The sequence below is a fragment of the Pelophylax lessonae genome (genome assembly GCF_965119305.1).
Source record: "Pelophylax lessonae genome assembly, chromosome: 12".
In the NCBI taxonomy this organism is placed as follows: domain Eukaryota; kingdom Metazoa; phylum Chordata; class Amphibia; order Anura; family Ranidae; genus Pelophylax; species Pelophylax lessonae.
This window is the reverse complement of record NC_138779.1, coordinates 60,156,495-60,168,583: the sequence shown is the minus strand read 5'-3', so window position 1 is coordinate 60,168,583 and position 12,089 is coordinate 60,156,495. Positions and strand designations below refer to the sequence as shown.

Below are 12,089 nucleotides of genomic sequence, written 5' to 3'. Positions count from 1 at the left end.
AGATGTCATTCTTAAACAAAGTAGGAAATAAGAGAAACAAACATGAAAAAATCTCCACTGAGCTACATACAATATGTTATTGCTTGTTTGTAATTACATCAACAGCTTCCCTTAAGATCTCCTATATTTTAAATAGGTATCTAGTCTAATTAAAACTGAACACCTGGCGGACATAAGACACTATTTAATCCAGTTAAGCATTTATAAAGAATAATAATCAAGTATTGTAAAAAGTGAGGTCTGGGAACACAACTACTATAAAATATGAATGTAAAATAAATAAAACTTTAAATAGGCATTTAAAAACATATTGACATACAGTAAGGTGCATAAATATTGGGACATCAACACAATTCTAATCTTTTTGGCTCTATGCACCACCACAATGGATTTGAAATGAAACAAACAAGGTGTGCTTTAACTGCAGACTTTCAGCTTTAATTTGAGGGTATTTACATCCAAATCAGGTAAACGGTGTAGGAATTACAACAGTTTGTATATGTGCCTCCCACTTTTTAAAGGGACCAAAAGTAATGGGACAATTGGCTGCTCAGCTGTTCCATTGCCAGGTGTGTGTTATTCCCTCATTATCCCATTTACAAGGAGCAAATAAAAGGTCCAGTGTGCTATTTGCTATTTGGAATCTGTTGCTGTCAACTCTCAATATGAGATACAAAGAGCTGTCACTATCAGTGAAGCAAGCCATCATTAGGCTGAAAAAACAAAAACAAACCCATCAGAGAGATAGCAAAAACATTAGGTGTGGCCAAATCAACTGTTTGGAACATCCTTAAAAAGAAAGAATGCACCGGTGAGCTCATCAACACCAAACGACCCGGAAGACCACGGAAAACAACTGTGGTGGATGACCAAAGAATTCTTTCCCTGGTGAAGAAAACACCTTCACAACAGTTGACCAGATCAAGAACACTTTCCAGGAGGTAGGTGTATGTGTGTCAAAGTCAACAATCAAGAGAAGACTTCACCAGAGTGAATACAGAGGGTTCACCACAAGATGTAAACCATTGGTGAGCCTCAAAAACAGGAAGGCCAGATTAGAGTTTACCAAACAACATCTAAAAAAGCCTTCACAGTTCTGGAACAACATCCTATGGACAGATGAAACCAAGATCAACTTGTACCAGAGTGATGGGAAGAGAAGAGTATGGACAAGGAAAGGAACTGCTCATGATCCAAAGCATACCACCTCATCAGTGAAGCATGTTGGTGGTAGTGTCATGGCGTGGGCATGTATGGCTGCCAATTGAATTGGTTCTTTTGTATTTATTGATGATGCGACTGCTGACAAAAGCAGCAGGATGAATACTGAAGTGTTTCGGGCAATATTATCTGCTCATATTCAGCCAAATGTTTCAGAACTCATGGGACGGCGCTTCACGGTGCAGATGGACAATGACCCGAAGCATACTGCGAAAGCAACCAAAGAGTTTTTTAAGGGAAAGAAGTGGAATGTTATGCAATGGCCAAGTCAATCACATGACCTGAATCCGATTGAGCATGCATTTCACTTGCTGAAGACAAAACTGAAGGGAAAATGCCCCAAGAACAAGCAGGAACTGAAGACAGTTGCAGTAGAGGCCTGGCAGAGCATCACCAGGGATGAAACCCAGCGTCTGGTGATGTCTATGCGTTCCAGACTTCAGGCTGTAATTGACTGCAAAGGATTTGCAACCAAGTATTAAAAAAAGTGAAAGTTAAATCATAATAACAGAAATCACACATATAACCCTGATCAAAAGTTTCCCTCTCCTGGAATGTTTGGTCTTGGTACAGACACACAAGGTGACACACACAGGTTAAAATGGCAATTAAAGATTCATTTCCCACACCTGTAGCTATTTTAAATTGTAATTCGTGTCTATGGTTAAATAGTCGATGAGTTTGTTAGCTCCCACATGGATGCACTGAGCAGGCTAGATAATGAGCCTTTGGAAGCAGAAAAGATCTGTCAAAAGACCTGCATAACAAGGTAATGAAACTTTATAAAGATGGAAAATGATATAAAAAAAAGGTATCCAAAGCCTTACATATGCCAGTCAATACTGTTCAGTCACTTATAAAGAAGCTGATTATTCAGGGCTGAAAATTCAGGGATCTCTTGATCCCAAGCCAAGGTCAGGTAGACCAAGAAAGATTGCAGCCACAGCTGCCTGAGGAATTGTTTGGGATACAAAGAAAACCCACAGGTAACCTCAGGAGAAATACAGGCTGCTCTGGAAAAACACTGTGTGGTTGTTTCAAGGAGTGCAATACAACGATACTTTAACAAAAATTAGCTACATGGTCAAGTTGCCAGAAAGAAGCCTTTACTGTGCCAATGCCAAAAAAAGCCCAGTTACAATATGCCTTGAGACACCTCACAGCTTCTGGCACACTGTAATCTGGAGTGACAAGACCAAAATAGAGCTTTATGGTCACAACGATAGATGCTATGTTTAGAGAGGGGTCAACAAGACCTATAGTGACTAGAATATCATCACCACTGTGAAGCATGGTGGTGGCTTACTGATGTTTGGGGGGGGGGGTGAGCTGTAAAGGCACTGCTTGCTACAAAACTGAGGCATGCTGAGGCAATTAGCTATGAGTGTTAAATTGCATAAATGAAGGTGCATAAACCTACTTTCATGAATATCCTACTGTGCCCCCTAATAAACCAAAAAGTTTCATTTTCTTAATTATTTATTAGGGAACATGGGATAATATTCAGAGATGTAGGGGCATCCCAAAGCAATCCAACTGAGGGAAGGTCAACACAGCAAACAACTAGCAGGCCTAGAATAATCACAGGATAACAGAGAAGGCTTAAAGAGCCCACAGGTCCACCTAGAGAACCTCATGACAGAAAACTGGCATCCACCCAGTAAAACTTAACAAAAAGGTATGAACAGATGACCAGGTGGAAGCTCTGCAAACATGAGAAACAGATGCTTGATGTTGAAAAGCCTAGGACACCGTTGACTGGCCTGGTAGAGTGTTTTATAATAAAAAAACTGGAACCTTGTCCTTAAAGCGGAACGCCACTAAAGAGAAAGTTCCGCTTTAAGTCCTCCTCTTCTCCCATATTTGGCATTTTATTATTATTTTTTTTTTTTTGGGTGTGGAGCAGGTACCTAGTTAGCACAGGTACCCGCTCCCACTTCTGCTCAAATCCCTGAGGCAATCCAAGCAAAAGTTCTCCTTCCCCTCTTCTGCCATCTTCTGGAACACATCACAGGTCCCAGAAGACTGCGGGACCATTCACAAAGTGCATCGCAGTTCAAACGTGCACAGTGGGGCAACCGGATGTGAACCCGAAAGCTGCATAGCTGGCTGCCCACAATTAGGAACACAAAGGCTAGTGAAGAACTAGCCTCGGTGAGTACAGTGCTGGAACCCTGGACAGGTAAGTGTCCTTATAATAAAAGTCAGCAGCTATAGTATTTGTAGCTGCTGACCATTTTTTTTCCCCAGACTGATCCTGTTTTTTAAGCAGGTAGGCTTGAAAAAGGTGCCGTCTGATCTACCTAGCATTTATTAAGTGGGAGGCAGCCTTTCCCAACAGGCCGAATGAAAAAAAAAAAAAAAAAACAGAAGCGCTCAGGAGGAGTCGCTGTACTAACTATGCGATGTTAGTACAGCAATATCCCCCACTGAGCTATTGTATTCTGACAGGAGGGAAGACTACAGTATAAGAAAAATATGATACAGGATACCCTGACAGCACCCCGCAGTAGTACAGAGGACTGGATTGATGTACCCACAAGCCACATTGAGGAAGGAGTGACAACACTGGAAATAATACCCAAAGTGTATTGTTTGCAGCAGTGAGGTGAGCGGTTAGCACACCTAGAAGTGGTCACACACTGAAAAGCACCGGCACCTTAAAGAGGTGGAGGAGTGAACATACGATCATCTATTGGGATACCACCACATAAGCACAATATAATTTTGGAAAAATATATGGACTTTTTTAAATAGCTCACTATTTATAAATTGATTTATATCGGAACAGCACTGGCACTTTGATTATATTTTGTTTAACAGATATCTACCTCACATGATGGCACAGTATTAAATATTAGCACATATAAATTAGCACCTTATCTTCATTTTGAATTTTTATTGAATATATTATTGCACTTCAATCACCATGCACTTTGATTATTTATATTTTATTTATCATATTTGCAGCAAAGCCGCTTTTGCACCCTTTATGATTGTTACCAATTTATTTAATATTCATGTGCATTTATGATGGTTTACAGTAAGGAAACTGTTTTTACACTATTAATTTAATATCTGAAGGAGCCTTTTTTTGTAATCTACATATCCCCAAAGCGAAGTATCCCCCCCATTATAATACTATTTGATCACTGTCCATAAGTTACATTTCTATACTAGCAGCATTAGGGATAAATATTGTTAGTTTTAATTTTTCCAGGACAGAGCAGGGTTATTAACTTAAACAGTTAAGAAATATAGAGTACAGTCCCTGCAACATGGTATAATGGCGACACATAGGTAGCCCGTGTATATAGTATTCCCCGCTCTGAGCCCCCCTGTGTGAAATATTCCTGGGTGTATTGTATAAAGCTGTTTGCAGTCACATTACATGTCCATACCTTTAGAACTAGACACAGCAAAAACCTAACATTCAGCGGTCTTCCTTCTCTATATTTTTCTAGGCCTGTCAACTAGATATTTCCAAACCAAGACCAAAAAATGCTTAGGTAGCTGCAAGAGATCTGGAATGTGTCATACCAGATTATTTTAGAATATGCCTGTTTAACGCAAGTCTACGTCCTTTCTGAGACAATGCTAACCAGAGAATCCTAGCCAATATTGTGTTTTCACTAATGTGCCATTGCTCTACACTAGAGCTGGGCTAAATAATGCAGAAATCAGCAGCAAGTCAGTCTATCCTACTAACCTATGCATAAACTATGCATTATAATATGGTTATGGAAAATGGATCGAAATGCCTGATGTCAATTTTTTGGACCCTTGGCCCCATTGCTCCTGGGATTTTTTCCGAATTCTCTAAGGTTTTCCACATCCTCCTGTATAACAGCAGTGGAGGAGACTTGGATTCTACTACCTACGAGGAATAGAAATCTTAAAGCAATAATAAAATGCTTTAGCCCAACCTTTTTTGGCTATATTACATAAGGGTCAAGGCACTTCTAGAAAGAGTATTAGTTTGCTTTACTGACCTTAGATTAACTTTCATGGTAAACAAGCTAGGTTGAGATGAATGTATATAAATTAGTGCAGCACTAAGATTGATAACCAAATACAACTTATAAATTGTAACAATAATAATTTAATACAAACTGCTTACCAGATGTAAATTGACCACTGAGTTACTGAGCGATTGTAGAGCTGCCTAGATCACTTTTAGGGCTCTTTTAGACAGATGGCCATGGGGCTGTAAACATGGCCATTTTATAAAATATATATTTATAGCTTAATTCCAGCCAAATTGTGTTGTTTTGTTTTAGACTGAGTGTGGAATGGAGTGTCAGCGTTGTTTACAACCCCATGGCCGTCTGTCTAAAAGAGCCCTAAAAGTGATCTAGGCAGCTCTACAATCACCTGTGATCACAGCGGTGAGAAGAGTATGAGTGGAGAGACTTAAAGCGGAATTCTGGGCACAAAAACATTTTTTCAATGAACATACCCCCGGGACAGTCAGGGCTAGTACATTCCACAATGGCTAGCCTCTGATCTGTCCCGGTTCGCACTTACCTGCAAGAAGAAATACTCACTTATAAAATTTCTTCCACAGTGTTGCCATCTCTGTTGTGGGCAGCTGAAGCCTGCGCGATCCTCTTCTGCGTCCTCTTCAGCGTCTTCTTCTCCCAGAATGCGCCTTCACCGGCCCCTCACTTCCGGCGCGGCACCGCATTCCTACACAGCTTCTGGGCATGCCCAGAAACTGTTTAGCAGGGAATGCGGTGTCGCACCAGAAGTGACGAGCGGGGCCGGTGCCGTCGCATTGATTCCTGGGAGCGATGACATTCAGCTCCCAGGAATCATTGCAAACCGGAAGAGACGGCGCGGGCCGAGGCCACAGAGGGAGGAAGTGACGAAAGGTGAGTATTTCTTTCTACAATTACAAGGTAAGTAAAAAAAATAAGTAATCCTAACTATCCAATTCCTTTTCAGGTGAAGCAAAGCAAGCGGATGGGCACAAAATCAATTAGGTCGATTTTGTGCCCGGAACTCCGCTTTAAATATGGTTTGAAGAAGACTTTATTTTCCTTGCGCCCAGTCTGACCACCTGTAACTCCGTGGTCAATTACATCTGGTAAGCAGTTTGTATTAAACACAGTGGGTGTGGAGCTGGATTTCTCCTAACCTTTTCAATCAATATTAATTTCTCTTCACTTGCCACCACACTGGATTTGGATGAGGATTTTATTCCACTTATTTCTTCTATGGACATTTATCTTTTATAGCATGATTTATATTTTTGCACTGATTTTAATGAATGTCTATGTTTGTAATTATTATTACAATTTAGGTGCTGTATTTGGTTATCAATCTTAGCGCTACACTTATTTATATATGATTTGTTTGGAGTTTTGTATTTTAACTTTAACTGCTGGCTGCCCCCCTGTTATATTTGATTATATATTAGATGAATGTATGTGACATCAGGATGCAGAGTTTTCGGGAGCCAGAAAGGTGGATTCCTACCTTCACATGCATTTCTCTGCAAGCCACCCTGATCATCCACTCTTCCGTGTGCAATAACAAAAAAAAATCAAGTATTACCTCAGAGGTAAGCCTGCACTAACATAGCACAAGGGAAAATTGAAATATTACAAATTTCCCTTGGTGATTGGTGCTCTTTCACTGTACATGCATTAACATATACAAGCCTACAAACACCACATACTCCATTGCGTCAACATCAACAAGTACGATTCTTACTTGTCATTTCCGAATTCAAATCTGCCAGGTCCATTACGTAGAAGACTGCCTTGGATCCATTTTGGGACGGCACCTCTGACCTTGGCTGGAATTGGCTGGGGAGTTTCTTGCGCAGTTTGGAACAGAGGAGCTATGCATTCTACATTGGCTTGCGTGGAGAAACATATCCTCTCCCACACACACCATTTCTTCACAACTAAAACAAAACAGAAGAAGCGTTAGAAAAATGCAAATTGATTTACGTACAGAAAGAGCAGCTAAACATTTCAAATATATACTGCAAAAATCTCCTAGCTGAACTGTCCTGCCCATCAATGCCCTGCAAAACAGTTGTGGGTCATATGTTGCTTAGAAGCTCTGCTAGAGAAACAGATTTTTACTAATCTTTGCTACTGTTCTTTTTTTCATACGCTACCACATTTGGAACAAAATTCACTTTCTCCAGCACCGAACACAGACTTTAGCCATTGTCTAGCTGAAGACCTAAACCAAAATTTGAATGACGTGATTTACAGCCGTGTCCTGGGACCAATAAGTTTGTTCAAAACATAGGCAAAAATAAAAACATTGATTTCCCAAGTGCGACCAAAGTAAAACTATATTCCACATTAATGTAATAAACAATAGTGTACAAGTACAGTAGTGTACAATATAAACAGTCTTTATATCAGCGGCATACAGGAAGGATAATATAAAAAGTCCAGAGGTATACATTTTTAGACTGCAGCTTTGGAAATGAGACTTCCATTATTTGTATAAATTTCAAAACTGTGCCCTCCTCAGTTGCCAGGTGTCCTCAGCTGTCTGGTGAGCTTGGTTTGGAGCTGTCACAGCTGGCCGAACAGCTGCAGAACAGCTGGGGAGACCAAGGCCCCATTCACACTGTAAATATGCAGTGATGTGCCCTGTTAAAAAAAGGTGTAGGTCTGATTTCCAAGTTGTTTAGGTGCGTACCAGCCAACTCATTATGAATGGGCTGCCTATGTGCGCACTAATGTGTATGCAAAAATGTGCATGCTTTAATGTGCTGTACCTCAGTGGTTAGGTGTGAATCTAGCCTTAAAGGATAAGTTAATCTTTAACAAAAGATGATAAATGCACGCACATTTTTTTGCAGGAAAAAAAAATGTGCATTTATTACGTTTTGTTTCTAAAGCCTCCAAAGCAGGGATCTCTAAACTACAGCCCTCCAGCTGTTGCGTAACTGCATGTCCCATGAGGCATTGTAAAACTCTGACATTCACAGACATGACTAGGCATGATGGGAATTGTAGTTCCTTAACAATTGGAGGGTCATAGTTTGGAGACCCCTGCTCTAAAAGCAATGCACCCATGATCAATAGATTGCTGGTGCCATGCAGGTCTCCTGGAGACCGGCCAGTGTATCTGTGTACCCGTACATGCTGACACAATCATTCAGAACTACAAGCCGACAGCCACAAAGTCTGCCAGGATTTGTAGTTTTCCATTCACAGAGGACAATTAATGAGCGGTGCAGCCGGGCGGAGCTCCACACATCCGCGTTTTTTTTTTTTTTTTAAATTGTGACAGCTAGCGGGGGGAGAAGATCCTCTGCTAGCTGTCAAAATGAGGGACTATGGAGATGTGTTGGCCAGTCACTTATGAAAGGTGAACTTTTAGGCCCCTTTCACACTATCCGTCCGTCGGACGGATTCCGTTTCTCTCAGCGGGGGATCGGCGGATCGATGACAGCTGTTCTCCGTGCTGTGTGCAGACACACAGCTGTCAGTTCCCCATACATCTCTATGGAAGAAATCGGATAGGAACAGACCGTCGGTCCGTTCTCATCCGATCCGCTGGACGGATGGAAAATAGGGTTTCCATCCGTCTAGATTTGAGGGATCGGATGTCAGCGGACATGTCTCCGCTGACATCCGATGCCCCAAAGGGATGCATGGGGGGACCGTTAAGATCCGCCAAAAAAACGGACAGGCGGATCTGAACGGTCCGCCTGTGTGAGAGAGCCCTCAAGGATAAGTTCACCTTTGGGAAAATGTTACACCCGTTTTCAGGGTGGAACATGTAACATGCTCCGACTCCTGCAGCTGCTCCTTGATTTCCCCCCCCCCCCCTCCCTGTGACAGCGGGCAGGGGATCTTCTCACTTGTCCCACTGTCACTATTTGAAAACAGCGCAGCCATGTTGTGCTCCCACCACATGGCCGGATCATTCATTCACAGGGTTCTGTAAATGAAAGCACTACAAAGTACTGCCAGCCTTTGCGGCTGATGGTTTGAAGTTCTCAATAAAACTACCATGGCACTGCTGAGTGCTCTAGTAGTTCATTGATTCTTCCTGTCATTGTGTTACTGCCTATGCATATGATGTATGAGCATACAGTCTGCAAGAGCCCTGCATTGCACCTGCGATCTGCTGATCTCCAGGCACGGAGGCACCTCCAAAAAAATAAAACCCTATTTATTTTAATTTTTTTAAAAGGTGAACCTATCCTTTAAAGTTATATCTTCGGGAGAAACTATTTGGTGTTGTACTGGTCCAGGTTTCTAGATAACCCTGTATGGGAGACTGTACCATAAAAAAGTGTGTACTGAACTCTGACATGTGCCCATCCTTCTGGTAAGATATTATTTTTTGGGTACTTAAAACGTGTTCTGTAGTAAAATCGAGGTAAAAACACATTTAGGTTGCCTGTACCAGTAGAAAATGGACATGACTCAAAAGCTCACCAAAAATGTAAAATCTCAGTGCGTTTTTACCGCAATTTTCATTCATTTCAAGGGAAGCTGTGTTTTTGGTGCAGGTTTCAAAACTGCACCAAAAAAATCTTATGCTCAAAAAAGCTCAATGAGAAAGCGCAAAAGTGCACAAAATAGCACACGCTTCTAGGCAGAGAAATAAGAGCTCAAATGTTTGTAAAACCAGCTTTTTTTTTTCACTGCAGTGTTCACGAGCCCTTAGGGAGGGTTTGTGGAAAAAAACTAATGTCCAAAAACCTCAAATAATGTGCACAAGAGCACAAAAAAACACAAGATGCTTCAACCTGAAATACAAGTTTAAATGCCTGTAAAACTAGCTTTTTTTTTTTTTGAGGTGCAGCGCGCATGAGCCCTAAATTGAACCCTCATCTTAATTAATGTGATTTGGATCCGACATTACAGAACGATTACCCAGGCATTCCCTGAAGTTGCCTTGAAGTCACATTGCTATAATCTTTTTTATATGGTCTATAGACTGAAGGACTTATGAATAAATAGTTGAGGAACAAATTATCTGAGTTTCCATTTTTTCTTATGGGGAAATTCGCTTTGATACACGAGTGCTTTGGATTACAAGCATGTTTCCAAGCATGTTTCTTGAACAAATTATGCTCGCACTCCAGGGTTTTACTGTCTATTCAATGCCATTTCCAACTAGAAAAAGGTAAAAAAGTAAAAGAAGATATAAAAGTACAGTATATCACTTTTAAGGACCTGGGTTTTAGGCTACAGGGAGTTCAGAAACATTTTAAAAGCTGTTTTCAGATACCTGTAGGTGATCGTCATTAACCAACCAGTTCCAGACCACCCTATGGCTGATTTACTGCAGGACCATGCATATACGCCATTCTGCACTTCCACCTCACAGCAGAAGCCGATCTATGGGTGCCGGGCACTGGATGTCCACCGGCACTCGCTGATCGTCAATAAAACACACAGAATGGAGATCTGTCTATGTAAACAAGGTAGATCTTCGTTCTGACGGGGGGAGGGATAGATTTTGTGTCACTGCAAAGCAGGCAATAAAATCCATGACTTCCCTTCGTAAAAGAAGCACACACGTCACAAACACTTGTTAGGCACACAGTTAACCCATTGATCGCCCTAGCGTTTACCCCTTCCCAGCCAATGTCATTAGTACAGTGACCGTGCTTATTTCTAGCACTAATCACTGTATTAATGTCACTGGTTCCCGCAAAGTGTCAAAAGTGTCAAGTGTCCGATTGTTCACCGCAATATCACAGTCACCTGATAAGTCACTGATCCCCGCCATTGCTAGTTTTCAAAAATATAAATAAAAATTCCATAAATATATACCATAGTTTGTAGACACTAAAACGTTTGGGTAAACCAATCAATATACGATTATTATGATTTTTTTAAAACTAAAAAACACATAGAATACATATTGGCCTAAATATATGAAGAAATTTGATTTTTTTTTTTTTTTTTTTATTATTGGATACGTTTTATAGCAAAAAGTAAAAAAATATATAATTTTTTTCAAAATTGTCAGCCTTTCTATAGCACAAAAAAAAAAAAAAAAATACGTAGAGGTGGTCAAATACCACCAAAATAAATCTCTATTTGTGGGGGGAAAAAAAGACATACATTTTATTTGGGTACAGCGTTGCATGACAGCGCAATTGTCAGTTAAAATAACGCAGTGTTGAATCACAAAAAATGGCCTGGTCATAAATCTTCTGGAGGTCAAGTGGTTAAAGTGAGCCGGTTCTATAAAGGACCGCTATAGCTTAATTGTAGTTTATTTTTATTAAGGGATTGGGACAGAACCTATATCACAGCTAAGGGTGCTTACATCAATCAGATTTAATTTAACCGCTTCCATACAGAGCAGTTAGACCCCCTTCCTGCCCAGACCAATTTTCAGCTTTCAGCACTCTCACACTTTGAATGACAATTGCTCAGTCATGCTACACTGTAACCAAACAAAATTTTTATCATTTTTTTCACACAAATAGAGCTTTCTTTTGGTGGTATTTGATCACAACTGGGGGTTTTTTTTTTCGTGATATATGCAAAAAAAGAGCAAAAATTTTGAAAAAAAAACACTTTTTTTTAGTTTCAATTATAACATTTTGCAAAAAATTAATTTTTCTTCATACATTTGGGCCAAAATGTATACTGCTACATGTCTCTGGTAAAATTAACCCAAATTAGTGTATATTATTTAGTCTGTGTGAAAGTTATTGAGTCTAGAAGCTATGGTACCAATTACTGAAAATTGATCACACCAGATGTACTGACGGCCTATCTCCTTTCTTGAGGCCCTGAAATGTCAGGACAGTACAAATACCGCCCAAATGACCCCTTTTTGTAAAGTAGACAGTCCAAGGTATTTAGTAAGAGGCATGGTGGGTTTTTTGAAGTTGTAATTTTTTCCCACAATTC

The 12,089-nt window shown here is 40.4% G+C and overlaps 1 protein-coding gene across 1 annotated transcript in view; it reads right to left on the bottom strand.

Annotated features, from left to right (window-relative positions):
• BCO2 (beta-carotene oxygenase 2) overlaps positions 1-12,089 on the bottom strand; it is a 303,719-nt gene that overhangs the window by 35,734 nt on the left and 255,896 nt on the right. The window contains exon 14 of the mRNA XM_082274647.1: positions 6,940-7,127. Within this exon, the coding sequence (XP_082130773.1) occupies positions 6,940-7,127 (188 nt within the window). The remainder of the gene's footprint in view (positions 1-6,939; positions 7,128-12,089) is intronic.